Here is a 25,904-nt window from a genome sequence, read left to right as displayed (position 1 = left end):
AAAACTGATCTCATTCTCATGGAATGGAGGTTAATGTACCATATATTGGTCTGGATGTATTTCCATTACCCTAAGAAAGTGAATGTATTCAGTACATACACCCTGCTAAAACCTGCAGCACGTTGCACCAATTACTGTACACGCATACATTCTGGAATGTCAACACACACTCCATGTGTATAGTTCTAGAAGTCCATTACAAATTCCATGTTGTAACCCTGGCTCCTCATATGATAATATAATATATATATATAATAATCATGTCTGTCCATCTCAACATAATAGAATGTTTTTTAAAAACAAGAGGTGCTTACATTCAAACAACACTAGATATGGATCTATATCAAATACCACTACTGATGCCCGCTCAGAATCCTAAATTTTAGGTAGGGCCAGGTTTGAAGAGGTTTGATCCATTGCTTATTCTATCTCTACTGATATTTTAATGTTTTTTTTAACCATTTAATTTCATCAATATATAACTATACTATATAATTTGACATTATAAATGTCTTCTTCACTGGAATCAAATATCAGAATAAAAAAATGTTTATGCCAAATAAATATGGCAGGCGCTCTCTCAGTTCCCTATAAAATTTGGTCATGTACAGAAGAACAAAATCGACCCAAACACTGCCCAAAAGTCATTCCAAAGTAGACCATTTTACCGACTAATAGTTACTCGACACGTTTTACTGTGCCTACTTTTTAGTCTCCCCAAATTTGCCCCCAAGCCACAGCCTATAGATTTCAGTTTTTCCGATGACTGACTTTTTAAAGTAGCCCTACTGTGCGAGAAAACCACAAAGCTGCTAACCTTGGTTGCAGAGCAGAGGCTGATTCCAACAAGGCTCCTGTGACTTTCTCCAAAATATAACGTTGAGCCCGTGCCTCTTTGACAAAGTGGGTGATCTTTGGCAGGGAAAGCCATGTTCAGCACTGACAGATAAATCCAACTTTCTCCACGGTGGAGATGGAGACCTTATCTTCATCATGTAGTTCAGACGTTCACATTGTAAAACTTGATATATTATTGCCCAGCCCTTAATGAAAAAAATAATACCCGTTGACCAAATTATTCAATAATTTATTTATTTGTTTATTGCAAATGGATGAATTATTTATGGATTATTAAAAAAAAACTGTTAAAAAACAGAACTATCATTTTGTTATAATGCTGTTCTTGTTATAATGTATTTTATGGTACTATTATTAGTTTGTTATATACAACACAGTATTACACTGCTTATGATTTAGGCCTTCCACATTGCATATCATGTACCTCTTAGCACTGTGAATTAAGTATCTAGATAATAAAAAACATAACAATTAGTGTGAAATGTACAGATTGGGACAGAGAAGCACTGGGTCTTATCCCTCCAAGGCCGTGTCGTCCAGTTTGCTGAAGCTGGTGGTGTGGGGGTCTCTCAGCAGCTGCGATAGCAGCTCCTCAGACAGTTGAGGCGTGGTGTTTTGGGGGCCGTCTGGGTGTGTTTTAGGGTCCCGTGGCTCCCTGCCCTCGCTGTCCAGACTCTCCGGGCTCCAGCTCTGCATCAGCCCACACTCGTCCAGCAGGCGAAGTAGCTGCTCCTCCGTAGGAATCGGCAACTCCTGCTTGAAGCAGACGCGAACAGACCCACGTTGAAGCACAATCATGGTTAAATGCGGGGACATGGGGGGTGGGCATGCAAAGTAATGATACAAGCATACACTTTTGACAGCCAACAGCATGAAAATCACATCTCCGTAAAGATACTTAAAAAAAAATAAAAAATAAAACTTTTTGGCTCAAGGTTGGTGGCCAAAATCTCCCTAACGGTATCCACTTACACATACTTCCAGCAAAAAGCTTTCCTCAGGACTAGGAATTTGTGTCTACAAAATGGAGAAAAAATGTTGCACTACTGAATGGCCTACATATTTCCTGATGCAGAAACGCACTGCAGTGGAAGGGCCCAGTGCAGACATGGACGGCGTCCTGTGAAAAACGGGCGCAAAACACTTCCAGAGTTCTCCAAAACACTTCCAGTTGGAGTCAGGGACGGACCCTTGTAGTTTTTTTTTTTTCACGCTAATAAGTCACGAGTTCTCCGCAGGGCTCCTTCTGGGACCGCATGCGAGTTCGAGAACGAGAGCCAAGTTTCCGAAAACTAGGTTATAATGAGGACAGGCTTCAGAATTTAAAATGTCAATATTTATACCTGGGAATGATAAGCCAGATTTATCCACTTGGCAAACTGCAATCACAATTTCGGCTCTCGGGTTTATTTGCAGAGGGAATCCTTTAATTCCTTTATCTCGGTAACAAGGTGAGCGATGACGGATGGCGCGAGGCTCTGAAGATGGTTACTGTTTCATCGTGTGGGAGCATAGGGACGCGGCAGAATGATCAAATGATCAAATGATCAAATGATTACCCCATATGAGCACAAGGACGAAGCGTCCTGGAGAGCTGGAGAGTTAACCCCTGAGGGGACAGCAACCGGTCTCCACCAACTTCTCATCGATCAACACGTCATCATCATCATGATCATCATTACAGCTGTTTGTTTTGGTTAAGACAGTTTCACACTGTTTTCTAGTTTTAGATGTCATTCTAATGTGTTTTTCAGGATATTATTCCCCACTTAGAGCTGCCCATCTCAGACGGCAAGACGAGACAATTAGATCCATTCACTTCTCCTGCAGCCTGCCGCTGTGCCCCACTGAGCTCCTCGAGACAAATTCACATTCCTGCGTCTCGTCTATCCCTCCTAGACACAACCAAGGCTCGATATCGATCATCTGGCTTTCCCCTCTGACCTGACCACCCTCCCAAATTCCCCTCTCGGCCCCCCACTTTCCCCCGGCTGAGACACAGTTGCCTATAGGCATCTTCCGCTCAGTCCCTCCCGTCCATGGTTAAAGTTTTGCAGAATGCAATGAGATCCTTGAGTCCACGATGGGCTCATTTGGCGACGCCTGCAGTTACGGCACACGGGTTATCCTTTCCTGCCTTCCGACGGTGGAACAAATGGGACCACGGACGCATTCCAGTCGCAGCGCTCCATGTTTTTGTCTTCTGACATGGAAAGACACGCCCATCTCGTCAGTGGACTTGACCTTTGCCTCCTAATGACTCAGGGGAGATAAGAAAAGTCCCAAGTGCTAGATTTTTTTTGTTTGTGTGTCTGTCTGTATTTATCTATTTGTTATGGTCATCCAGTGAATACCCAATTTTTATTATTTGCGGGGTCGCTGCAAATACAAAAATCTGAAATGGATTGGACTCGAACTTAAAACGTAATGCCATTAAAATCCACTGTTCAACTGTCGGAATGTCACACTTTTGAGCATTTTATTGAATGGAGCAAAAAAAAAAAAAAAAAAAAAAGGACCTACTGGCTTTTGTTTTAATGGCCCAGAATGTTTCTAACCAATGCCAGACGTCCTGTACATGGGAGCTACATGGGAACCTGCCATGACAAAGTGCTGTCACTTCTCAAATGTGAAAGGTGGCTCACCTCAGGTGCACCACGGAGGAATGTTGTCGGTAAACGGAGCTCAAGTTGGCCTATCCAATCGTCTATGATTACAATCTTTCAAGTAGCAGTGTTTGAGCCACCCCCCCCCCCCCACGTTTCACGCCAAAGCCCTGCTCTGAGCCAGCAGCCTAAACGCTAAATTAGTACCAGCAAAGTGCAGATAACAGCACTGCATTTACGGCAAAGCTATCCAAAGGAAATAAGAGAAACCTTGCTCAACTGAGTGAATTCCTCTGTGAAATGCCTTTTCCCCTCCATCAGGTTATCTGTGGGACAAAAACAAGGATGTGAAGTCCACTTAAAAACGTGTAAAACACTACAGTATTATCAGACTTTACTCGTGTTAGAGATAGAGGGTGGAAGTAGGCACACCGGACAAGCGGGCACCTTACAGCCGAGAGCGTCGAATGATGAGATATCCATATTAGAATGTTTACACCGAGGTAACATTTTTTCCAAAATCACAGACTGCAATTATTACGTGACGAGCCTCCAGAGAGAAAGGGAAGCGTGCGGATGTGCATTTGTGTAACATAGAGCTGGTGGAGAGATGTCTCCTCCGCCGACACCACCTGAGCCACCCAGCCCTCCGGCCAGCCCCTCTTATTGTGGACCACCGCCATGCGACGCTCACTGTTGGGCTCCTGTACACGCAGGGTTCAGGGCCAGTTTACCACAAGCGTGGGTGGCTCGTGTTACAGGGTCACAGACTTCAGTCGCATACCTTGGCTTTCTCGACCACAAGAGACCTGGGAGCCAGAGACGCGCTAAGAGTGGGAGGAATCGAATTCGCCACGTACACTGTGGTCTGCATTCAGATAGAGAGATGTCTATGCACCGACGTGAGGTAAGTCGGTAGCGTTCCCTTTGTCGAGCGCAGCTCACCCATGACTCCATTGTGCTGTTGCCTCATTAAAGGATGCAGCAGGAGAAACGGGCTTAGGCTAATATCCAAGATATGACTGTATTCTCCAAAACCTCTGGGCTTCTTGGTGGGTTGGGTCCCTGAAGTCCATCTTTGATCATGCAAGAAGAGATTATACTAATTCTCTGGCTCACATGACTCAGAGAGAAATATGTGAAGAAATAATAAGTGAGGGTTGGGGAGGGGAGGGTTAAAGTGATTTATCTATGCAAAAGAGATCTATTTGTTGACTATAAGTGAGAAAACCTAATCTGACCAGACTAAAGAATGCAACACTGCACATTCTCTGTTTTCGGGGATCAAATAGCGACAGTATCAGTAACTACACACGTACCCAAAAATGGCCTCTAGTCAGGGACCGGACTGAAGTAGAACAGTGGATAATACCGCTTGAGAAGAGAACCCCTTCTTTCCCCTGACTTCTTTTTTTTTGGCCAGCTTGACCATGCTACTGTGGAAAGAGTGTTACCCAACCGCAGAGTTGGCAGGACAGCGAGCCCGACAATGCCTCAATAGTGAATTTAGGAGGTTTCTGCCAAGCGTCAACCTACCGCACAGTTGGCCTCCTGCATGAGGTTGCAAGCGAGTGCACTCGTGAATCCTGCTACGCTATGAGGAAAAGCAGGGATTCACAGAGCACACAAAATCCGACTTTGCTCACAAAGATATCGAGATCGTGAGCACAAAGGAACAGCAAAACCACTCATACAGCGGCTTTTTAGGGCGAATACAGTGGAATTGTCTCAGTGCACCCATAGAAATAGGCCTGTCATCACACCAGGCCAGATCGCAGCACCGCAGACGGATGTCGTCAGGCTTTGCAGACAAGAACACAGCCTTGTAATGTATGGACCACATATTGAAACACCCGGGCCAAAATGTACGCCTGATTATACAGGAAGAGCCGTCACCCTGACTTACTGTAAATTCTTGTCCTTTCCTTTGCAGCGGAAATAGGAACATCCAAATGTACCACTACTGAACAGTGTTATTCCTTTTGGCTGGAAAAAGGCTTTTTTTTTTTGTCTCAGCCGAGCAAATAAATCATCATGTGCCGGGTTCATGGTAATTAAAAACAAAAAATCATTCTGACTGCATAAAGCAAAAAAAAGTCGCACTGGGACTGATGACAGGGAAGCGTTATCAAGATGGAAGATGGAAAATCAGAGGTGAGAGGAGCGATTCCTTGGCTCCTCGGCTAGAGTTGCAGTGGGACTGGGGGTATTTGAGGACTTTGGGAAAAAGGCAAAGCAGCGATGGCGCGCACAACGCTGGCCTCAGATCCAAATCCAACAACACGCTGCAAGACAAGTAAAACAGGTACCGCTCCGCGGCCGCGTGTGGATCTCAGTTGGAGAAGCCCAACACCACCCTGGAATCCGGCGAGCTGAAGGGGAAGGGGGGTATCTCTAGTCATCCATTTAAATAACATCAACAGTTTAGATAGCCAACTGTTCTGACATTTTCCACCTTTGCTCTATGCTTTTACACTTCAGCAGCCGGCCAGACTAAACATGACTTTGGAGTGCATTTTCCCCTCCGACGTTCGAAGCCTTTGGAGGAAACGCACAAAATATGCAATCCATCTATCCTCGGTAGCTGGTAGTGATATTTATCCTGAATAAATGCTATAATTTCCTTAATACGTTTCATGACCAGTCAGCCATTTTCACTTCCAAGTGCTGCTCTCAACATGTTTCTGCTGCTAATGTTTTATTTCCATCTACAAGTGTTCCCAATGCTGAAATAGCTTCTCGAGAAGACCGACCCTGAATGCAGCAGCAGAAAGTTGACTGTTGACTGAAAGTTGAAAATCCCCATAGTTATTATTTGATGAGTTTTTTTATTAACAATTCTGTCTTTGTAAGGTACAAAAAAAATGAATAAAATAAACTGGGTGGATAGATTGTGGTGTTTGGCCCAGGATTAAATGGAGCTATGCATTTTATAAAGTAAAAATGCAACATGGAGAAAATTAATACTTACCATAATAATAATTTAAGTGTCTTTGAATTCACCTTAGTGCACCACAGCATTAGAACCACGGTAATATTATACGATAAACATGAATATTAAATCTGGTGTAACAAACTCATTATTTACTATTAGATTAGTCTTTTAGAAAGTATCCGAAGGGTGAGGGGTGAGGGAACGTCCTTTAATAAAACAGAATAAAATAAAGTCAAATTTGAAAGGAAACAAGTTAACGTGTTTTTTTGTCATCTAAATTCATCTATGCGAAAATCATCATCGATTTGACAAAGTTGTCCTGAGGGAAAAAACTCTGAATAAAGGTGAACGGGAATTTATATAAAGGATATTTGCCATTTCTGAATTAGTTGAAAACACCAAACAGCTCATTACAATAAAATGGAAGTAAAGTTAAAATGGTGTTGTTATTTCTATTGTTTGCCACCCACCTCCGCTCTATTCCATTATCTTGATAGAATTCCAGGCGTCTAGATGATAAAACAGCTTCGATTACAGTAGCGTGAGTGAAGGGGGAGCATCGCGTGCGCAAGCCAACTTGAGAGCCGGGTTGGCACTTTTGTCTTTTTTTTTTTTTTTTTTATGAGCATGTCGGAGCTGCGTGAAACCGTTTGGGAACATTCTCCCAGAAATATTCCATAGCATTTAATTGGTCCCTGGCCACAAAAGAAGCCTCGGAGCGCTCAGAATACGCAAAGCGAGGGCGAGGGAGCGAGCGTTTACATTACAGCCGCTCGCTGGGGTTTCACCACGTTCCGTACTGATAGTCGCATATAAAGTCCCAGGGCTGGGATGACTAATTTGGGTCTGGCCGCCCTAGTTTTTTTCGGCTGCCGGTTTTGATGTTTTGCGATCGTAGTGTGAGAAGTTTCCTCAAAATGAAGGTTGACGTAATGAGCAACAGTTTTTTTGTTTTTGTTTGTTTTTTTCTTAATAGGTCCCTATTGCGTGACATATTTATTGCGTGGCAAAGTCCCTTTCTTTGATGCGAGGGTGTGACAAGCAACAGAAAAAATGTAACCGCCCTCACAGCCGTAGAGTGAGTAGAGCATCTTTTTCATGTTTAAAATTGACATTCATGACATCATATTGCGGCTTTGCCATGGTGAGTTTTGATCTCCGAGTAAAGGTTATAACACGTTGGTGAAATGGCCTTGTGTAAATAGTGCTCTGTGTCTGGAAAAGGCGAAAAAGAAAAGTCTAACGGAACAGGTATTCTGTAACCTGCTGTGAAAGGTCAGAAGGCCGCCCGGCTGGACAATGCCGAAGCACAACCGTAAAACGTTCACCTTTCTTTGTTCGACGGCAAAATTTAGAGTCCCCGCGCGACATGTGAATGCAGAAATAAGGCCCGTCCGCCTTTGTTTTTAAAGCATTCTTGCGTTGTGTCCCTGGTTACTTGTTTTTTTTGGGGGCGCTGTGACAGTTTTGTGGTGCTAGATGTCCTGAAGCCGCTTTATCTCCAGCGGTTTCCAAGGCACAGTGCGGAGCTCGACTCCCGGAGGGAACCAGCGGAGAGTCGTTAAAGATTATGGAGGAACCTGGGATGGAAGCGCACCGGCGGGGTGGGAAAGTTTCAAGTAATTGACAAGTTAAGCGTTTTATCATTACGTCGTGGGGTCATCCTTGTAATGAACACTGAATTAACAGACTGGGTGAGTGGGCGAGCAAGTGAGTGAGAGAGAGAGAGAGAGAGAGACGGAGAGAGGGAGAGAGAGAGAGAGAGAGAGAGAGCGAGAGAGAGAGAGAGAGTGTGTGTGGCAGAATGAAAGAGAGAGAGAGAGAAAGAGAGAGAGAGAGAGAGAGAGAGTGAAAGAGAGAGAGAGACAGAAAGAGAGTGAGAGAGAGAGTGAAAGAGAGAGAAAGAGAGAAAGAGAGAGAGAGAGAGACAGAGAGAGAGAGAGAGAGAGAGAGAGAGAGATTGAGTGACAGAGTGAGAGAGAGAGAGAGAGAGGGAGAGAGAGAGAGAGAGTGTGCATGTGTGTGGCAGAGAGAGAGAGAGAGAGAGAGTGAAAGAGAGAGACAGAAAGAGACAGAAAGAGTGAGAGAGACAGAAAGAGAGCGAGAGAGCGAGTGAGAGAGAGAGAGAGAGAGTGTGTGTGTGGCAGAGTGAACGAGAGAGAGAGAGAGAGTGAAATAGAGAGAGAAAGAGACAGAAAGAGAGCGAGAGAGAGAGAGAGAGTGAGAGAGAGAGAAAGAGAGAAAGAGAGAGAGAGTGAGTGACAGAGAGAGAGAAAGGGAGATTGAGTGACAGAGTGAGAGAGAGAGAGAGAGAGAGAGAGGGAGGGAGAGGGAGGGAGAGAGAGAGAGAGAGTGAAAGAGAGAGAGAAAGAGACAGAAAGAGAGCGAGAGAGAGAGAGTGAGAGAGAGAGAAAGAGAGAGAGAGTGAGTGACAGAGAGAGAGAGAGAGAGGGAGAGAGAGAGAGAGAGCTGACAGTCTGATTTCGAGGTTCATCCTGTCTGAGAATAAGTCATGTTTTTGTGTTCATTATTCATGCACACGTCCTTTAGTGTGCATGCATGAGTGCACAATGAGCAAACTGCATCTGTTTCTCAGTATGTGTATGTGCATGTGTAAGTGCATGCATTTATACCGTGTGTTCAAGATGAGACTTTACTAATCCCCGGGAGAAATATCAGCGTACGCACGCGTGTGTGTCGTGCATGTTTACGGATTGCGTGTGTTTGTACGTGCACACGTGTGGAGCCGCTTTGAACTCACGGCCGTGTCTTGGCCCCGGCTCAGGATCTCCAGCTGCTGTTGGATCTCCTGGAGGCGCTGCTCCTGCCCTCTCCTCTCCCTTATATCCTGCAGGACCCTCTCTCCTGGCTCCGCGTCCCAGCCTGGTTCCCAGCCCGCTTCGCAGCCAGCCTCGGAGCTCCAGCCCTGATGCACACAGACAGAACTGGGTCTTACTGGGTGTCAGCGGCTCCTCTCACAAGCGAACGCCTCGGCTTGACAAATAGAGCCGCTGGCCGGCGGGCTCCCACGGACACCTTCAAGGCCGTTCGTCAAAACCAATAACACTGAAATGAAATAGCACAGCTCCTTTTGTTTTTTTTTTTTTGTTTTTTTTAACAGAGCATTCCATTTGTCCACCACCTATTTTGTAGTTACGGTGCCTAAAAAAGCAACAATGGCCCTCGTAATATTCAATAACTTGATTCCAATACAAATGACTCTCTAAGTCTGAAGTCTCGCTTTGAACTGATCATAAAGCAGCGGCACATAAATCCTCGTGCGAAGCGCTGAGAAAGCGCTACACTTTGCCGTGGCGATACGTCTCATGGGGTCCGACACAAATCACTCTTTTATGGCGTCCACGTGCAGGGGGCTGACGCCGAGCACAATATACTGCATCCAAAGCAAACATCCAAAGTGGGTCAGGAGGAAATGGGTGAGCCATGAGTCATGCCTGCAGGACCATCCACAGACAGCTGATAGACGAGAAGACCCTTCTACGCCCAGGGAGGGCCTTTTTTTTTGGTGGGGGGGACTTTCTGAACAAGAGTTATCAGATCCAGATTCCACGCGGCGAGATGTCTATTACTTTCCAAAAAAATGAAGTCTGTCGCACGCCCTGCCGGCACCTCGCTCTCGCCTGGGAAGACGGGCCACGTCCCGTGGACGTCATCGATAGCGCTCAGCGGTTGCTGAAAACGGGGCGAACGCAAGGTTGAATTAGTAATATGCCAGCTATTCCGTCTCTTGACAGCAAAGGGGTGAGGACTCGTCGTAAAAAAAAAAAAAAAAAAAAAAAAGTAGTATGAGCCTCTCGGCGGAGAAATACGCGACGGCTCCAGCTAGGTCAAAGAACTCTTTGGTTCAGGGAGGATGTACCAACCGCAGGGTTGTTTTTCAAAAACTCTATCCAATGCGATGTGGTTCAAGGCTCAACTATTTTGGTAAGTGTGAGTGCCAGTCAGGCCAATGTATGATCTAATAATGCGGAAATTGATGGATATTTCATGAAAGCTAGACATATCAATAAAGCCTGACTTAGGGTTACATAAGACGGATGGATCCAACAAATTATGAACTTAAACACCAAGTTACTAAATCTGTTATGACACATTTATGGTGGGATGTAATCTTAGTTGAGCTAGGGGCAAGAGGAGGGCTCAGTAAATTGGCCCGTGGTTCAGATGGAGCGCGGGGCACTACAAAAATCTTCGCCTATGTAACATAATATATATACTCCCAAAAAATATTTTCTAGAGAATTAAAAGACAGAAAAATCACTTTATACACTATACTGGTGGAAACACTGAGCTTGAGGGTTTTTCTACGCCTGCGATGTCTACAGAGTGTGTGTGGCCTCACCTACCAGTGCCCCGAGTCTCCTGAAGGAAAATAACCAAAGTTATGTCATTATAACTAGAGTTATAATGAGAAGCAGGGGGGGAGGCCAATAGAGCCTTAAAGGGCGTAGCTTCTGGGAAATATAATGACAGCTTCTATCTGAAGCCTCTTTTAGGTGGTTGTTAATAGAGCCCTCTACTTCAGACTCACTCATCCAGGCTACAAGAGGCCAGGCTGCACTACGGTTCGGTTCCTTAAGAGCATTCCAACCGGGAAAATAAAAATTAAAGTCTAGCTTTACCGACCCCATCGCACCGCAAAGTGCATGTTTCTAAAAACAACAAAAATAACTTTAATCTTTGGAATAGACAGTTTGTTTCGTTTGGAAAACATAGCTTCTGCTGCCCTAGTATTTATGTGCTCCGGAAAGCAAATTGCAATATCGTATGCAGGCCCCCAGAATTGATAAAAACACGCCAGGACACGCATCATGCATTTTGGGTCACGTGTCGCTTAAATTCTTGTGTTTACTCTATTCTGACTGGCTGCAGATGCTCAGTGCTCATCCTGTTATCTCGATTAAAATGTAATTCGGATCCACAGTGGAATCGAGTTGAGTTCAGCAGGCCTGGCGTGTCTGGTGCGCACTAGTCTCCCGATGACAAGTACACACACACCGCTGACCGGGCCCTAATTGGAGGAAAGGCAGATGGAGAGCATATTACCCATTGTTTTTCCTGGCTTTTCTCTATCTGGGATCCTTTAACCGCATTGGATATTAAAAGCTTTGTACGAGCGGAACAAAATATATCAGGGTCTGGAGAAGCTACCTGGTTTTGCCATATGCGCTAGACTTGGGCTTTGGTGTACTGAGTCCGTTGATCTTGGTCAAACCCCCTTAATTCCCGGGCTTTACTGGTGCCATTGGAGCCGGTGTTAAATAGATGTATTGCTCATGCAAAATGTTTGATGACATCCGTGACTTGATATTATTAAAATAATTGATGCGAGGATCGGAATATGAATTGGCCTTTAATTCAAGCAGATAAATTCTGTGAAAAATAACGTGACTGGATGTCTATTAATAAAGACAACATAATAACGAATGAGCGCAACAACGGTCTCGGGCTCGGTTCCTCAGGCATTGGCACAGGCACACACGCTTAAGACTCATCTCTGCTCTTGCACCAGTTGAATCATAGTAGTGATTCATTTCTTGGAGACGAATATAATAATGTTCCTTGACCTTAATAAACACCAGCCATTGTTGTACTCTCCCATAGCCACTGTGGTACTCCGTGTGCCTGTTCAGTGTTCTCTGACTTCCATTCTCCTGGAATGTCGGAGCGTTTGGAACCCATCGGGGTGAGCGGCGAGAGTGGAAGGAGAGGAGCAGAAAGACAGGAGTCCAGGTTATCTGAGCGGCGGCCAAAAAGCAGCGGTAACTGACGCCTGTCTCCCCGCGCAGGCACTTGACATGTCACTGAACATATCTTATAATCACATCGGCTATCTGGGTCACAAAATCTACGGGAGGCGGTAGATATGGACCTTTCTTGTCTTTCAATATGAAAAACATGTCAAACATGATTAGAGATTTTCCGGGTATCTCACATTGGGCCCGGCGGCCTTAATATACATATACTTAGTATAATAATTTACACTGAAATACATGATATTCGGATTACACTAAATATCAAGTGCCCGGATATTTGAATGAACTTGCAGTCAGAAATACGCGTTTTGAGGTCAATTTCGGTCTCCACGACAGAGCGCTGCACTCTCTCCAGGAGCTGTCATGGTTGATGATGGTGGAGCAGCTGTCTCGGTTGACACATGGATGTGGTCCAATACTGTCCTCAGTGAGTTTTTTTTTTTTTTAATTTTCTTTATTTCCTCACTTCACCTTCAGTTAATTCAGATGAAATAGTGGACGTGTGACACCCCGAAAAAATCATCCGACACCTAAACCTTTCCCGCGCCGAAGAACCGATCACCTTATCTTGTCAAAGTAGCTCTGTGAGACGGTGGAGGGAGCCACTGAGGCCGGTGTCAGCACAGGGAGCCACTGAGGCCGCCCTCCAATATGGGTCGCATCTGTCGTGGAGTTTGACGAACGCAGCAGCTGGACCCTTTGATGCAGATGCCTTCTGAGATACATCGCACCAACAGGAACAAAGGCAAAAGGCAAATTATGAGACCAACCATTTGTATCAGTGTGTTTCCTGTGTATATTATTCATGCGTGGGTGGTGTACAACCCAACTGTTGTTTGCTTATGAATGGTTTCTGCTCTCCCAAGTTTAGGAAGACTCCAGCAAGACGGACGGAGGCTAAAACAATAACAATAACCGAAGCGCCCTAAGTCCTTGTTAACACATTTTGGGATAAGCCAAAACGGATCTTTTTCCGACAACCCTGCGAAATTTAACGAAGACCAAGTCTTCTGACTCCACACGGGCCACCATCATATCAACAACGCTAATCTATGGTCTTCAGTTACCAAACCAGTAAAAAAAAAAAAAAGCCCAAATAAAAAGATCAGAGAAACCGTTTCGTCGGTGTTGCCAGGATTGCCTGTAATTTGTTGACAGTCCGCGGCTTCTCTAAAAACCACTCCACATTTATTTGACTGGAAAGAGCGCTTATTCCTCTTGTAAATCCAATCAGCAGAACAATGCGGCGTGTCTGCGGACACTAAGTCCTGTTGATGGCCTCTGGACAGAGCTCCCTGCACTCCCAAGGCAGGAGGTGAAAACAGGAGCCAAGCACACTTGACTCAAAGAGCGCTGGAGATGTTCAGAAGGCTCTCTCTCTCTCTCTCTCTCTCGCTCTCTCTCTCTCTCTCTCTCTCTCTCTGTGCGTTCAAACTCCCTCTGCGTCTCTGCAAAATGTGAAGTAAAGTGTAGTAAAGCCTGGCTGTGCCACGTGGACCCAGACCGCCTGCCAAGGCCCGTCCACATTGCGCTGCCACGAGCTCCGCAGCGCGCTGCTCGGAAGCTGTGGCCGGATGCCTCTCCTGACTTCTCCTTCCCTCGCTGTCCCTCCGTCTCTCAGGCCGACACCTCGGGACCTGTAGTTATTTGTTCGGAATCAGAGGCAGAGGGGCTGCAACGCGGCTAACAAACTAGCACGTACCCAGTGACCGATGGTTAACTGCGATCCATCTTCCGCCACTAAAGACAACAATTCAATCCGACGACAGAGAAAACAGCAAAACTTCCAAATTAAATCCACCACGGGGTTGTATATCAAGGTTCCTTCCTTTCACCAACACCGCTTATGGCAGATGATTTGGTAATTTGGGGGGAAATTCCTGAAGAATTACATGATTTATTTTTAGGTCATCCGGGCTTTATAGTGGCTTTTGAGGAACTGCGGGTGGTCTGGAGGGAATCACTGTTGCACCGATCAAAACCTCATGCTGCATCATACGTCTTTGAATTTATGAATTCTTCACGTTTCATCACAGTTGCAGCACGCAGCAGCCGTAGAGCTGAATAATATGTCAAATATGTCGAATAATCAGTTTCCTTCTATAGGCGCCCGCGTCCTTTCACAACCTTTTTTTTTTGAGCTGCGCCATTGATCTAGTTCTGTCCGGCATAGCTTCTCTACGAGGCGCTGATATCATTAATTACGATGGCGCATCATCCTCGCCAAATAAATACACCGACGAAAGAAATTGGAGAGGAGCGCTTGAAAAGATGAAATTTCATCATTTGATGAAATGCTCCACTTAAGTCTCAGATGTTTATCCAAAGCATCTGGAGAGAAAGGATGTCCGAAGCATCTTTCTGCACTTCCCAACTTTAGAAAACCTTCTGGTGACGCCGATGTTGTCAAACACCGCACCTGACCTATATTCCATCTGGTGTTTTTCGTGGATCGAACACAGATTGGAACCGCGGCCACCGTCAGAGAGTTGCATAATACATTGTGGTTCAAACCAAAAAAAAGCACGTTGATGGCGATGTCTGTTGAGGGATGTGTCCTGTTCCCACACCTGCTCTTCACCTTTCCAGTGGAAAAGTGCACCACCTGCCAATTAGAATGAGCTCACCATCGCTCCACGTGTGTTGAGTCCAGGGATGCGGTAAAGCTCTGAAGTTCTGCGCACGATCGACTTCATCGATCCGTTTTGCCTCAACGTTGGAAGATGGTGGAGATTATTAAAAAAAAAAAAAAAAAAAAACGTCCGTATGGATGATGTGGTTTCCCTTGGGTTGAAGTCACCGAGACTGAAAACACTGAGACTTCCATGTGTCGCTCATTAACATGTGGTGTGTAAATCTGTGACTCAAAAATCCCGAGTGCAAGAGGTCAGGACTCAACCAACGCAATCCAAAGTTTGTGTCGTGTAAATAACAGCGTCGGTCGGGGCGCGGAGCGGACGCTCTTTGGCCCCGTTATCCTCACGAAAAGCAGCAGGCGCAAGCATAGGGATGACCCCACGGCATCCGAGTTGTCACCATGCCGACTGGCAACAGCCGTCCCGTTTATCACACGGCCGACGTTTCCCCCCGCTCGGGGTCTGTTTCAGCTCAGCGTCCTTGCGCTAATACGAATGGCATGTCGACGCCACGCCAAGTAGGTTATCAGCGAAGGAAGACCGAGGCCGTTACAAAACGCGCAAAACTTATTTTTCTGTGGTGGATACTCTGTCAGCGTGTTTTCGACATCTCCGCAAGGACGGCATGCCCTTTATGTGCAAGAGAGGACTCTTGTTTCTTCCTTCACACCGAGGACAAATTGTTTTATCCTTCTTCCTTCAACTTGCGGATGGTTTATGGATTACAGACAATTACAAGCAACCCTTTCACAAATTTAGGATATTATTTTTTTTCTGTGTAAAAGCCAAAGACCACAGTGTGTCAAGAGATCCTGTTTCAATCTCAACTTGGCTCCAAAGGCTTGCCTCACTTAAACCCAAGCCCTCCATCCAAAGCGTCATAACAGTGTCAGGTCTTGCTTTATCCCTGCTATACAACCAGTTATGGGCGATTTGTGGAAAAAATACTTTTGCCTTTGTGACGGACGGCCTGGACAAATCAAAGATTTCCGTAAATCTGTTTATTATTCTGATATCAACTAAGCTCTACTTTGCAGGGTGCAGTCGACAGACCGCACTTAAGTGCCAGCCTCGTTCTGCTGGTCAGAAGGGCGTTTTCTGTCCCGGTCCATGGTGGTTTCTGACTCACTGTCCCTGCAATTTAACTCTCGAGTTCTTCCCAGTAAGCAAAAAAAAAAAGTGACGAAGTGACCTCATACCAATAAATCAACGATAGCATGACAATATCAGTCGACAGACATCAATAAACAAGGTTAGGTCTCTGGATGACAGCTGTGATGGAGGCGGGGGACATCAAAAAACAAAAAAAAATTAAAAATGAATCCCAGGCGTTTCATTTTTCATAACGACAATAATAACACACTTTGCTACGCCCTAAACCGGCTGATTCGCATGACGAAGTCCCCTCTTCTGGCTTTAGCCTCGGTGGTGCAGCGTTTCTACATCTCGGTACAGTAGGAGTGGAGTATTGTACATCACTGTCATGTGCCAACAGCTGTTTTTCATAGAAAAATGGGCTACTTCAGCTGAAATCTGGGGAAAAATGCATGTATGCGCAACAGAACAACAGAACAAAATGTGTCCAAGAAAAAAAAAAAAAAACATTTAATTTGAGAGAAAATCATCTCTGTTCTCATCAACGAGACACACACGTCACTACGGGGTGACTCCTCACTATATTAAAGAGAAGAACTAAAGTGGTGGATGGATCTCCATGTAAGATCTCCACGTGTAGATACGCCGTGAGAGAAACGTTGAATCCGTTCTGGCTAGTATGTGGTCCATTTAATGAAAGGATCATCTCTACCCCCATTTAAGTTGACGCTGATACGGATAATATCTACCTGTCAGTGCTGAGAGAGATCAGGACGGGGTGCAACAGTCTATTCTAGTCTGCAGCTTCTAATCTACTGCTTGAGGTCTTAATGTGACGAGGACACACAGATCCTGTCTCCCCTATAGTCGAACCTGCCGTAAGGGCACGAGAAGGCGTTCGTTCTGTACGGCACCTCAATCCAGAAAGGGAGTTTTATGTACTGTTGTGTGATGTAGTAGGAGATAGGAAACGTAGGAAATGTAGCTTACGGTTGCTGTACGTACAGTATGTAATGTGTTAGTACTTCTCAATGAAAGGGAAAGGCTTGTGCCCGCTCCAGACCTGGCCCTTTTCCACCGTAACCGGCCCTGTAATCAGGTTCCAATGCGGACGGGTGACTCTCCTCTGTGGTAGTAACCAGACTGCAGCCGGGGGAGGGGGGGGACCCGCAGACCAGAGCCACCTTCCTATCGGGGCCCCCCCGGTCAAAAAGGCCCTCCGATGAGGTAGATGCGCGTGCATACGTGGGCCGCTTTCACTCCTCTGCGTATTGGGAAGCGCCGCTAAAGCCAATTTCTTAAGTCATGGCTCTGAGCTTTGGCTGGTCAACTCTGTGCAAACCCTAAACCGGAGGATGGGGAACAACTCCCTTTTCCATGTTGAACGGGATAAGGTCATCCGTCTAAGAGTGAACGCACCGAGGAGACATTTCCAAGAGCAGACTCCGACGATCTGCGCTACGGTTTAATAACATGGAAACGAGGCGGCCTCAGAGGTGTTGTCTGAGAGTTATGATGTTCTGTTTCATTTACTTTGGAACTTATATCTGGTGCGGACAAAGCAATAGGTTCCTCGAGCCCCGCTGTCCAAATGGATCCAATTAGGAATTCTGACTTGCAAGCTACTGCCGAGAAGAAAGGCGACCGCAAAACAAAAGCCTACTTACTTTTTACGACCACCTTTGGATTTACCACCACAGAGGCGGGTTGAACAACTGGTTCTAATAGCTGGAACTGTGAAAATATGATTTTGGGAGGGGGGGGGGGGCAGGCGAAAGAAACGGGTACTCTGCGAGACCTACAGGTGCGGCTCTCACAGACTTTTGGTTTGACGGACGCACGTTCTGTGTTGCAAGCAATAAAGATAATTCCACAAGGTATGGAAGGGTCTGGGCTTCAGTGGACACAAGTGATAACAAAGAACAGATGTTACTCAATGTAACCACGCAAAAAAATAATAGGATCTTCTCATCGGCAATAAGAGCCTTGGTGAACAATGACAACTTGAGAGCCACGGAGAACTACCACATGTTTGCACTACTAACCAGATGAAGTTTTACTTGAGGGGCCCATTGGTATAATTTTGGTGTAAAGGGCTGCAGTTAAAGTGGAAATAAATAAGATTGTCCGGGTCGGGTGAATTACACTTGCAAGTCCAAAAAATTCCATTTTGAAAATGCAAATGAAACTGCCCCCCAACATCTGGCTTTACCCTCCTGTACAGTCAAATTATTTCCTCAAAAACATGCCTTCTACTGATTGTTGTTTTTTCTCAGTCGCTTGAGGTGGTAGGGGTATTTTTCCGTCCGTCGGTGCTGTTCTTTTTTGTTCATCCATATCCACAATTTATTTTAATCGGCTGCCTTTCGCTTCTCGCACGCGGCCGCTCTCGGCATTTCTTGCCGGGAGAGGCGGACCCAGCCGCCAGCAATGGAAACAGCATATAGAGGAGCACATGCATAATGCGACTACATTGAATGGCTGTTTCATAAGAAGTATGTACTTAAATAGTGACTCAATTAATCAAAGATGTGTTCTTTTTGACAAAATAATGTTACAGATGACCACTTTAAGGAAACACCGGCAATGGTTAACCCTAATGCACCGTGATGCAAGCACTGGTGACACCTTTATGAGTTCAAGTTCAAAATCGAGGCCTGATTCTTTAGGCTGGAAATAGAAAAAAAAAATCTTTCTCAAATTTCAACAATACTGACCGCTGACGTCAACCTTTGCAAATATAAAGTATATGTATATAGTTGTATGCATACTTTACTGAATATGCTCTGGCTAATTAGAGAGACTCGATATCGTTTGAACGGTTGCGACTTGAGTATGCTAATGAGGGGAACAGGAATAGTTAAGAAAAGTTTTCCACTCTTCAGGAAGTTACATCATGCATCATGTGCTATTCCAACTTTGGGACTCTAGGTTCACACTTTTTCCTTGTTCGTATCCAAGATAGCAGTAAATGGTACCATGGGTTTTGCAAAGCGTTATCGTAAAAAAAAAAAAAGTTACGGCTTGAAAAACATCTCTGCTGTTGGCAGACTATGCAAATGATGAGCATGCCATCTGGAGTTGAAAGTGCAGTTAGATAAGGTTGCGACTGAGATAGCTCAGTGAGCTCACGTCCAGGGGGAGGGCCTGGAAAAATAATCCAGTGAAAAAAAATATCTGTTGAGTGGCTTCGCTGCGTTGGTTCATCCTGGTGTATATTTTCACAACAGTGATAGCCGCTGCTATCAGCAATCTCTTTGAAAGTTAATATCCATGGCACTGCCATCAGAGGTAACATTGGTAATTGGAGTTGCTAAACAGATATTAATAATTGCATGTAAAAAATAAAAAATTTAATGAATCAGCTCTTGCCATGGTAGCCTCGACCCTAAACATCTACGACACATGGTAGCCACAGCATATTTAAACATTTTACGCAACTAATTGATACGAGAGAAATCCGGGAAAACAAAATTTGATCATTAAAAACACATGGCTTTTGCTGTCAAACATGCCACTATAACATGTATAAGGCATAATAAAGCTCTGACAAATCCTTCTGCAATGTAACGTTTTCCAATGGTATATGATGACGGAAGGCTTTGTATATTGTTCTTATGGAAACAGTGAGTCAATCTGACCAAAGCACCAAATCAGAGCACAAATTTACAAAACCAATTATCCCCCTTTTATGGAAAGGGGCGGGACTCCCAGAGGATTTATAACAACAGATTTTACAAGACGCTGCCATCGATACCCTGCGGCGCTGACCTGGTAATAGGGCGTAATGAACTTCACTCAGAGCGGCTATATGGTGCGGTGGCGTCTGGGAGTTACTGGCACACACTATATTGTGTAGACTGGAGGGCTGGTGGCTACATACAGTACCTGAGACATGCTGCTGCTCAGGTTGGAGCTTCCCAGCGTGAGATAGTCTTGGGCAGGAATGAGGCGATACAGTCTGGAGTCTATGTCCATGAGCTGCTCCAGTTGGGATGGTTCTGGGGTGTAGCCCTGACCCGCAGGGACCGACACAGTCCAGGCCTCTCCCTTGAAGAGCAAGGGAAGAAGTGGAGAAACATTATCTATCTATCTATCTATCTATCTATCTATCTATCTATCTATCTATCTATCTATCTATCTATCTATCTATCTATCTATCTATCAATCTATCTACCTATCTATCTATCCATCTATCTATTTATCGAACAATCAATCTATCTATGTTGAAAAAATTTGGGCCATAATTAAGGTTTTTTTTGCGGCAGTCTCCAGAGCTCCGGGCTATCGTTAAAACATCTGTTCGCAGGTTTTTAATTTTAAAGCACACAAGCTGCTGCTCCAAATCGAGAGGCAAAAGGCTGACTCTTCCATTCGGTATTCCCTTCTGGATGCTGATGCTGATGATCTATCTGCTCCACGGAGCTTGCCATGTTTTTTTTTGTTTTGTTTTGGGTTTTTTTTGTGAAATTACGAAGATTTAACAACTGCATCTTCCTCACAACGAGCAGCGGTCCCGTCGGGGGCCCTCGTTATATCACGAGGAAGCAGTGGGCGGGTGGTGAGCTCATCAGGGCTCGGCGGTGAGGTAAGAGTTGTCTAGCGGTCTTGGTGTAAAAAAGCACAATGGCCTCGGAAGCTCACGACGCTGCGAGGAAAGCCAGCGCATGACCTCAGCACGATGTGATGGGGGCAGTAGGCAGGAGCAAATTGAATTACCAAACAGAAGGAACTGTTAACAAGACGCAGCACAGAATCAAGTAAATCATAGGAACAACACCGAGTGCGGCCGGCGAATGCGTCGGTACTCGCGCGCTCTCATGAGAACCTTTTGGATTTGACACATCGATCCCAAGCTCCAAAAGGTGGCCTCAAAGAAGGCCTCGTCCCGGTACGCCGTCAATGTCTCAACTTCCCAATTTGGACGATGGGGCGTTATGGTAAAAGCTGTTGGACCAACAGATTTACTGATACCACCGAACATCGGAATTTCAGTTTTGTCACTGTTGAGAAGGAGGACGTCTTTTTTTCAGCTACAATCAAAAAAGGATGGTCGGACCGCTGGGGTTACTGGGGCTGACGGACAGGTACAACTGTGTATCAGCGACGCAGCAGTGATACGACGTACCCAAACAACATACAGTCTAATGCAACACAGTGGACTACTGTAAAGAAGGTATAAAATATGACAGAGAACTAAACTTTGGGAAACCCCACGTGCAAGAAGGCTTGAGGTGAGACAGCAGAAGAGAATCAACTGAGAGCTGGGAGAAAGTCCTCAAATCTAGTCAGTAAAAAAATGTATCAGGGTCAATTTTATCATCAGCTGCACTTCAGTCAAGCAGCACTAAAATATTTTTTTCTGTCCAAAATTCCTTCTTGGACTTTTCCATTAACTCAGAGGGCAACAGCTTTTCTAAGAAAACGTTGCAACTGAGCTTTTCTTGAGTGTGAAAAAGTTAAAAAAAAAATGTTTTAAATCCTGCGCTGCTATTTGTACAAAGTTCATAGTGGCCTTTCAGATATTTATGCTGCTCCAAGGCACTGACAAGTTTACCTTCTCCAAGGATTTTGGCTGAAAAGGGGCCGTCCGATGGGTCTATAATTTTTTACCGAACAACGTGTCCAGGCCAGGTGTCTTAAAAAGCCAATGGACGCAGGCTTGTTTAAAAAGGTCAGAGGTGAGGGATTCGTCAATAAATAAAGAGAAGTCTGGGAGCGAGGGTGGCCATCTCAGCTTTGAGGAGGGTGAGGCATCCGGATGCAGGAGGTAATCAATGGGACTACAGGGACCATTGGGGGAGTAAGATAAGATCCGATATTGTACATTTTTGACAAATAAGAAAGCCATGACTGTTTTGCAATACTCAACAGAACGATGACTCACTGTAATTGTGTCATGGCCCTGGCCGTGCCTCCTGTTGTTGGTTTCCCATGTGTTTCCTTGTGAAAGAGGTAACGATCTTCCTTGTGTCTCCTGTCTTTCCCTGTCTGTCTCTGTGTGTGTATGTTGGCGTGGGCGTGGCTTCCCGTCCCCGCTCTCCTGGCTCCACACGCCATTGGCACACTTGTAGGCACTCGCCGCCTCATCTCCACCACAGCATTTAAACCCCGGCTCTGCACCCACCCTTCACCAGATTGTTGTTCCACCTCCGCCGCACCGCACGCTCGCCGACCGAGTTCCAAGTCGCCTTTGGTTCCTCGTGTCCTGTTTGTTTCTCGCTAACCCGTGTCTCCATGCCCCAGGATCTTCCCTCCCTCCCTCCATCCCTCCTGCCTGCCCTCCTGTCTCCCGTTGCTTCCCCTTCCCCGCTACACCCACCGGCTACACACCTCCGTTCCCCGTCTTCCCCTCCACGCCAGACCCTCGTCCTTAAATAAACCTTTTTTCTCCTTCTTCCTACGTCCGTGGCCTGCATTTGGGTCCCGCCTGCGTTCGTAATTTTCAAGAAAAAACATTAAAAATAATTGCGGCCAATTGCGTCGGCATCGGTGGATGTTGGAAGCGTAAGTGTACAGTAAAAACCCCCAAAAAAAGGAACACAGCATACAGGGCTTGAACAAAACAAGAAAGAACCTGTGATTGGCTTGCTCCGCTGGCCGAAACTCCAAACGCAAAAGAGGGGATGAAGAGCAAGGAAGCCATTACTTTGGAAGACTAACAGGGATTTGGGGGAAGGAGTTGATTTTCCAATAAATCAAGACCAAGTCCTGTAACATATGGCGCACGGAAGTGGAGATTGCTTCAAACTATATCGAAATGAAATCAATCACTGCGAACGGTTTGAGTGCCGAGTGAACGTTTTGAAGGAACAGCCTCCCCCGATGTTTTCCGGAGCGCCACATGTTATCAAGGTGAGTCTGGGAGGGCGGCAACAACCAAAGTGTGTCAAGAGCAAATAAAGACAAACACATTGCGGTGGCGTGTGGAGCAGCTCCGCCGGGCGGCTCCTGCCAAGGTCTCCGACGGGTCAGCAAACCTAACGGCACGCAACTGCCAAATCTCTGTGACATAAATATGGGCCTCGCCGTATCGCTGCCATTCGCACGAGCAATAACAGGAAGTCCCCACGCGGGGCCAATAAAAGATCCCCGAGCATCTGTGTTTCCCTCAGTGTGTTATCTGACACCGCAATTACTGCAGCATTGTTTTAGAAGTCCTAGTCAAAACATCATAAATAGAACGACCACAGTTAAAAAAAAAAACCCCAAAAAAAGTTGGTGAGCTGTCCACAGTAAGCACAGCTGTCGGGGGTTAAACGGAACGGCATGTAAGCGGCAAAGGACCGGTCCCTTCTCGGCATGATCCGCTTTTAAACCGGATTCATCCCTTCCCGGGGGGGCGGGGGGCTGTTTACCAGATTCTAATTGAAAATGAAGAAATGGGATCATAGGATGAAGAGGAGCAGTCGAAGCACCAGGTGGAGGAGGGCTCTCACAAGAGAGAGAGGACCACAGAGAGGCCTCTGTCTCCGAGCACCTGGCAGCAGGCACTGGAAAGTATGAAATATTAGTTAGGGAGTGGAAACGTTTATGAACACTTTTTCATGAACAAATTCTCTTCAATTAATGTGAATTTCAAAAATATACTATGCCACACGGGAGGAGCTCACTCAACGGCTGCATTGGCCATCAACGGACGTGACTAGATTCTGCACGAAACCATAACTGTAGTATAGCATAGTAATAAGGAATATCATTTTGAGCTACGACCCCTTTCGTACTAAAGCTCTGGGTGAGGCAGAGCGATATGCAGAGGTTTGGGACCAGACCTTTGGATGTGGAAGAGAAGCATTAGCGATCCTAACAATGTGCGGCGCGCTCATCTTTCACCATGTGTTGCCCATTATAAGGCTCTGCGCGTCGGCCCACCTCAGTGTCTGCTCCTCCAGCGCCGCGCTCTTCCTCTTCCTCCACATCCTTGAGCAGCTCGGCCAGACGCTCTTCCTCCGCCGGTGTCATCGGCACACGGCCTCCGGCGGTGCCGGCCAGCTGTTGGATTTCACACCATTGTGAAACAGAGACATGGACGATCTTGCGTCCTGGTAACCATAAATCTATCGAGATCGCCACCCAAACACGCGACGGATTCATATTTTTGGGGTAGTGGAAAAACAAACGGCTCGGTCATGTGACCCACCCGCATGTGAACGCCAGACGCAACCTGGCGTGAACTTTGACACACCTCGATGTTTTTCATTATGAAGTCCTCTTGTTTCTTCTTGTTCCCGGGAGCTGTGCTAAGGCTGTTTTCAGGCTGCTCATCTTTCAGGCCTTTCTCCTGCCGCCTCGCTTCGAGACGCCCCGTCGTGTCGCGTGGACTCTTTTTACCTGATCGGAAAAAGACATTCTTTGAATTCCACATGCAAAAAGGTGGGGGGAAAAACATAAACCAACACTGTAATGGTAATTAGAGCAGACTCTGAGATGTACGAGAAAAGATAGGCCTGTTATAAGACACGGCAGGCGCGGCATCCGTTTGTTTCATCATCGAAATCAGGTTGACGTGCCAAAGTGTTTTTTAAATTCGACGGTGAGGTCACTCTAACATTGAGGATCATGATCAACGCGGTGGCTTAAAACTGCACTGAAACGATCCGTGTCAAAGCCGCTGCTCCACCGTCTGCAACCATCTGAAGCGCGAGCGTCAGTGGTGACTACGTTCGCTGAGCCGACGGCGCCATCAAGTGTTCTATTCAGAAACCAAAAACTGAGCGTCTGTTTCCGGAGCGCGTCAGTTTCCACACACACAAAAAACATATCAGTTAATAACCTCACTCCATCTCTATGGAGTTTAATGGCATCCTTCATAGTTTCAGCTCACTGTTGCGGGTTATTTTGACTTGTGAAAGTTGGACATCTAGATGTAGCCTATGTAGGCTGTCTGGAATATTTTTCCGTGATCATAAAGTTTCATTGTTCAACTTTTATCTGAGTAAATGGAACGGTCTGAAGTATAAAGTGGGTTAGGTGAATTACACAGTTTTATGATGCTGGAAATCCTTTCTATTGGTGAATGTGGATAACTAAATGTCCCCTAGAGGAGTTAATAAAGTACATAAAATGAAATGAGATGAAATAAAATCATTCAAAAGAGGACCTGTAGGCCCTGAACTGTAATCGCACGTTTCTAATCACAGCCTCTTTATCATGAACAAGCGTGTCGGGTTTTGATTTTAAGGTCTGTTTGGGCGAGTTTACCTTCCTCCCTGATGCCTCGGCCATACTCTCGGTCAGGAAGTTGGGTTCCAAACACAGGTTCAATGTCCCTCCCATTGTGTCCTTGAGGTTTTAAAACATGTATATAGATATATATATATATATATTTATATCTCATTGAGGCACACCAGGAGAAAGCTCTCATGTACGGTAACAGTAACAAGCTGTATATCAAGGTGTATTCATACCGCTGGGGGCTTCCAGAGCGCAAAACCGTCTCCTACTCTGCGGCACAGAAGTTGAAAGTCATTATTTTTTTTTTACATGTTTCACATTAAACGTCAGTCAGATATAGCCAGACTCCTCGGCGGTCGTTACCATTTGTTCTTTCCAAAGATCTTCCCTGAGTTCTTTGCCTTGGGACTTCACCTCTTTTTCTTTGTGGGTCACCGCATCGAGAACCGTGTCAAGTCTTTCCATTTCATCGATTGCCTCCCGGAGATTGGAATCTGGAGGCACAGATGCACCGTCAGACTGGGTGGGGTTCGGCCCACATGCACACCCTGGCCTGCACATTAAAACGCGGCCCACTGGACAGACCTCTGCCGGGGCTTCCGGCCAGGGGAGGCGCACGGCTGCTTTCCGGCGCACCTCCTTCATGTTGGTTGCCGTTGTCAGCGAGCGCCATCGCCGAGAGCTGGGAGACGATTTTGCAATGATGAGAAATCGAATGTTGGCGTAGTCAGCGTTTTGCACCTCGTGAAATATGATTTATTTTCTTCGACCATAGGGGTAATGCGATAGTAAAGAATGCGGCCTCGCTACAAATAAGAAAAAC

General features: G+C 45.8%; 1 protein-coding gene across 1 annotated transcript; it reads right to left on the bottom strand.

The window, feature by feature from the left end:
* Positions 1 to 1,371: 1,371 nt before the first annotated feature.
* On the bottom strand, positions 1,372 to 25,754 carry fsip1 (fibrous sheath interacting protein 1; the record flags this gene model as incomplete). Its single annotated transcript, XM_080012032.1, has 9 exons — positions 1,372 to 1,611; positions 9,161 to 9,325; positions 10,030 to 10,092; positions 19,796 to 19,957; positions 23,780 to 23,899; positions 24,093 to 24,238; positions 25,109 to 25,189; positions 25,483 to 25,575; positions 25,667 to 25,754. The coding sequence occupies 9 exons, from the start codon at positions 25,752 to 25,754 to the stop codon at positions 1,372 to 1,374; spliced, it is 1,158 nt and encodes a 385-aa protein (XP_079868158.1).
* Between the last annotated feature and the right edge of the window lie 150 nt (positions 25,755 to 25,904).

This window comes from Zeus faber (assembly GCF_960531495.2).
Source record: "Zeus faber genome assembly, chromosome: 13".
Classification (NCBI taxonomy): domain Eukaryota; kingdom Metazoa; phylum Chordata; class Actinopteri; order Zeiformes; family Zeidae; genus Zeus; species Zeus faber.
The sequence above is the reverse complement of the archived record's forward strand: the minus strand, read 5'-3'. Positions and strand labels throughout refer to the sequence as shown.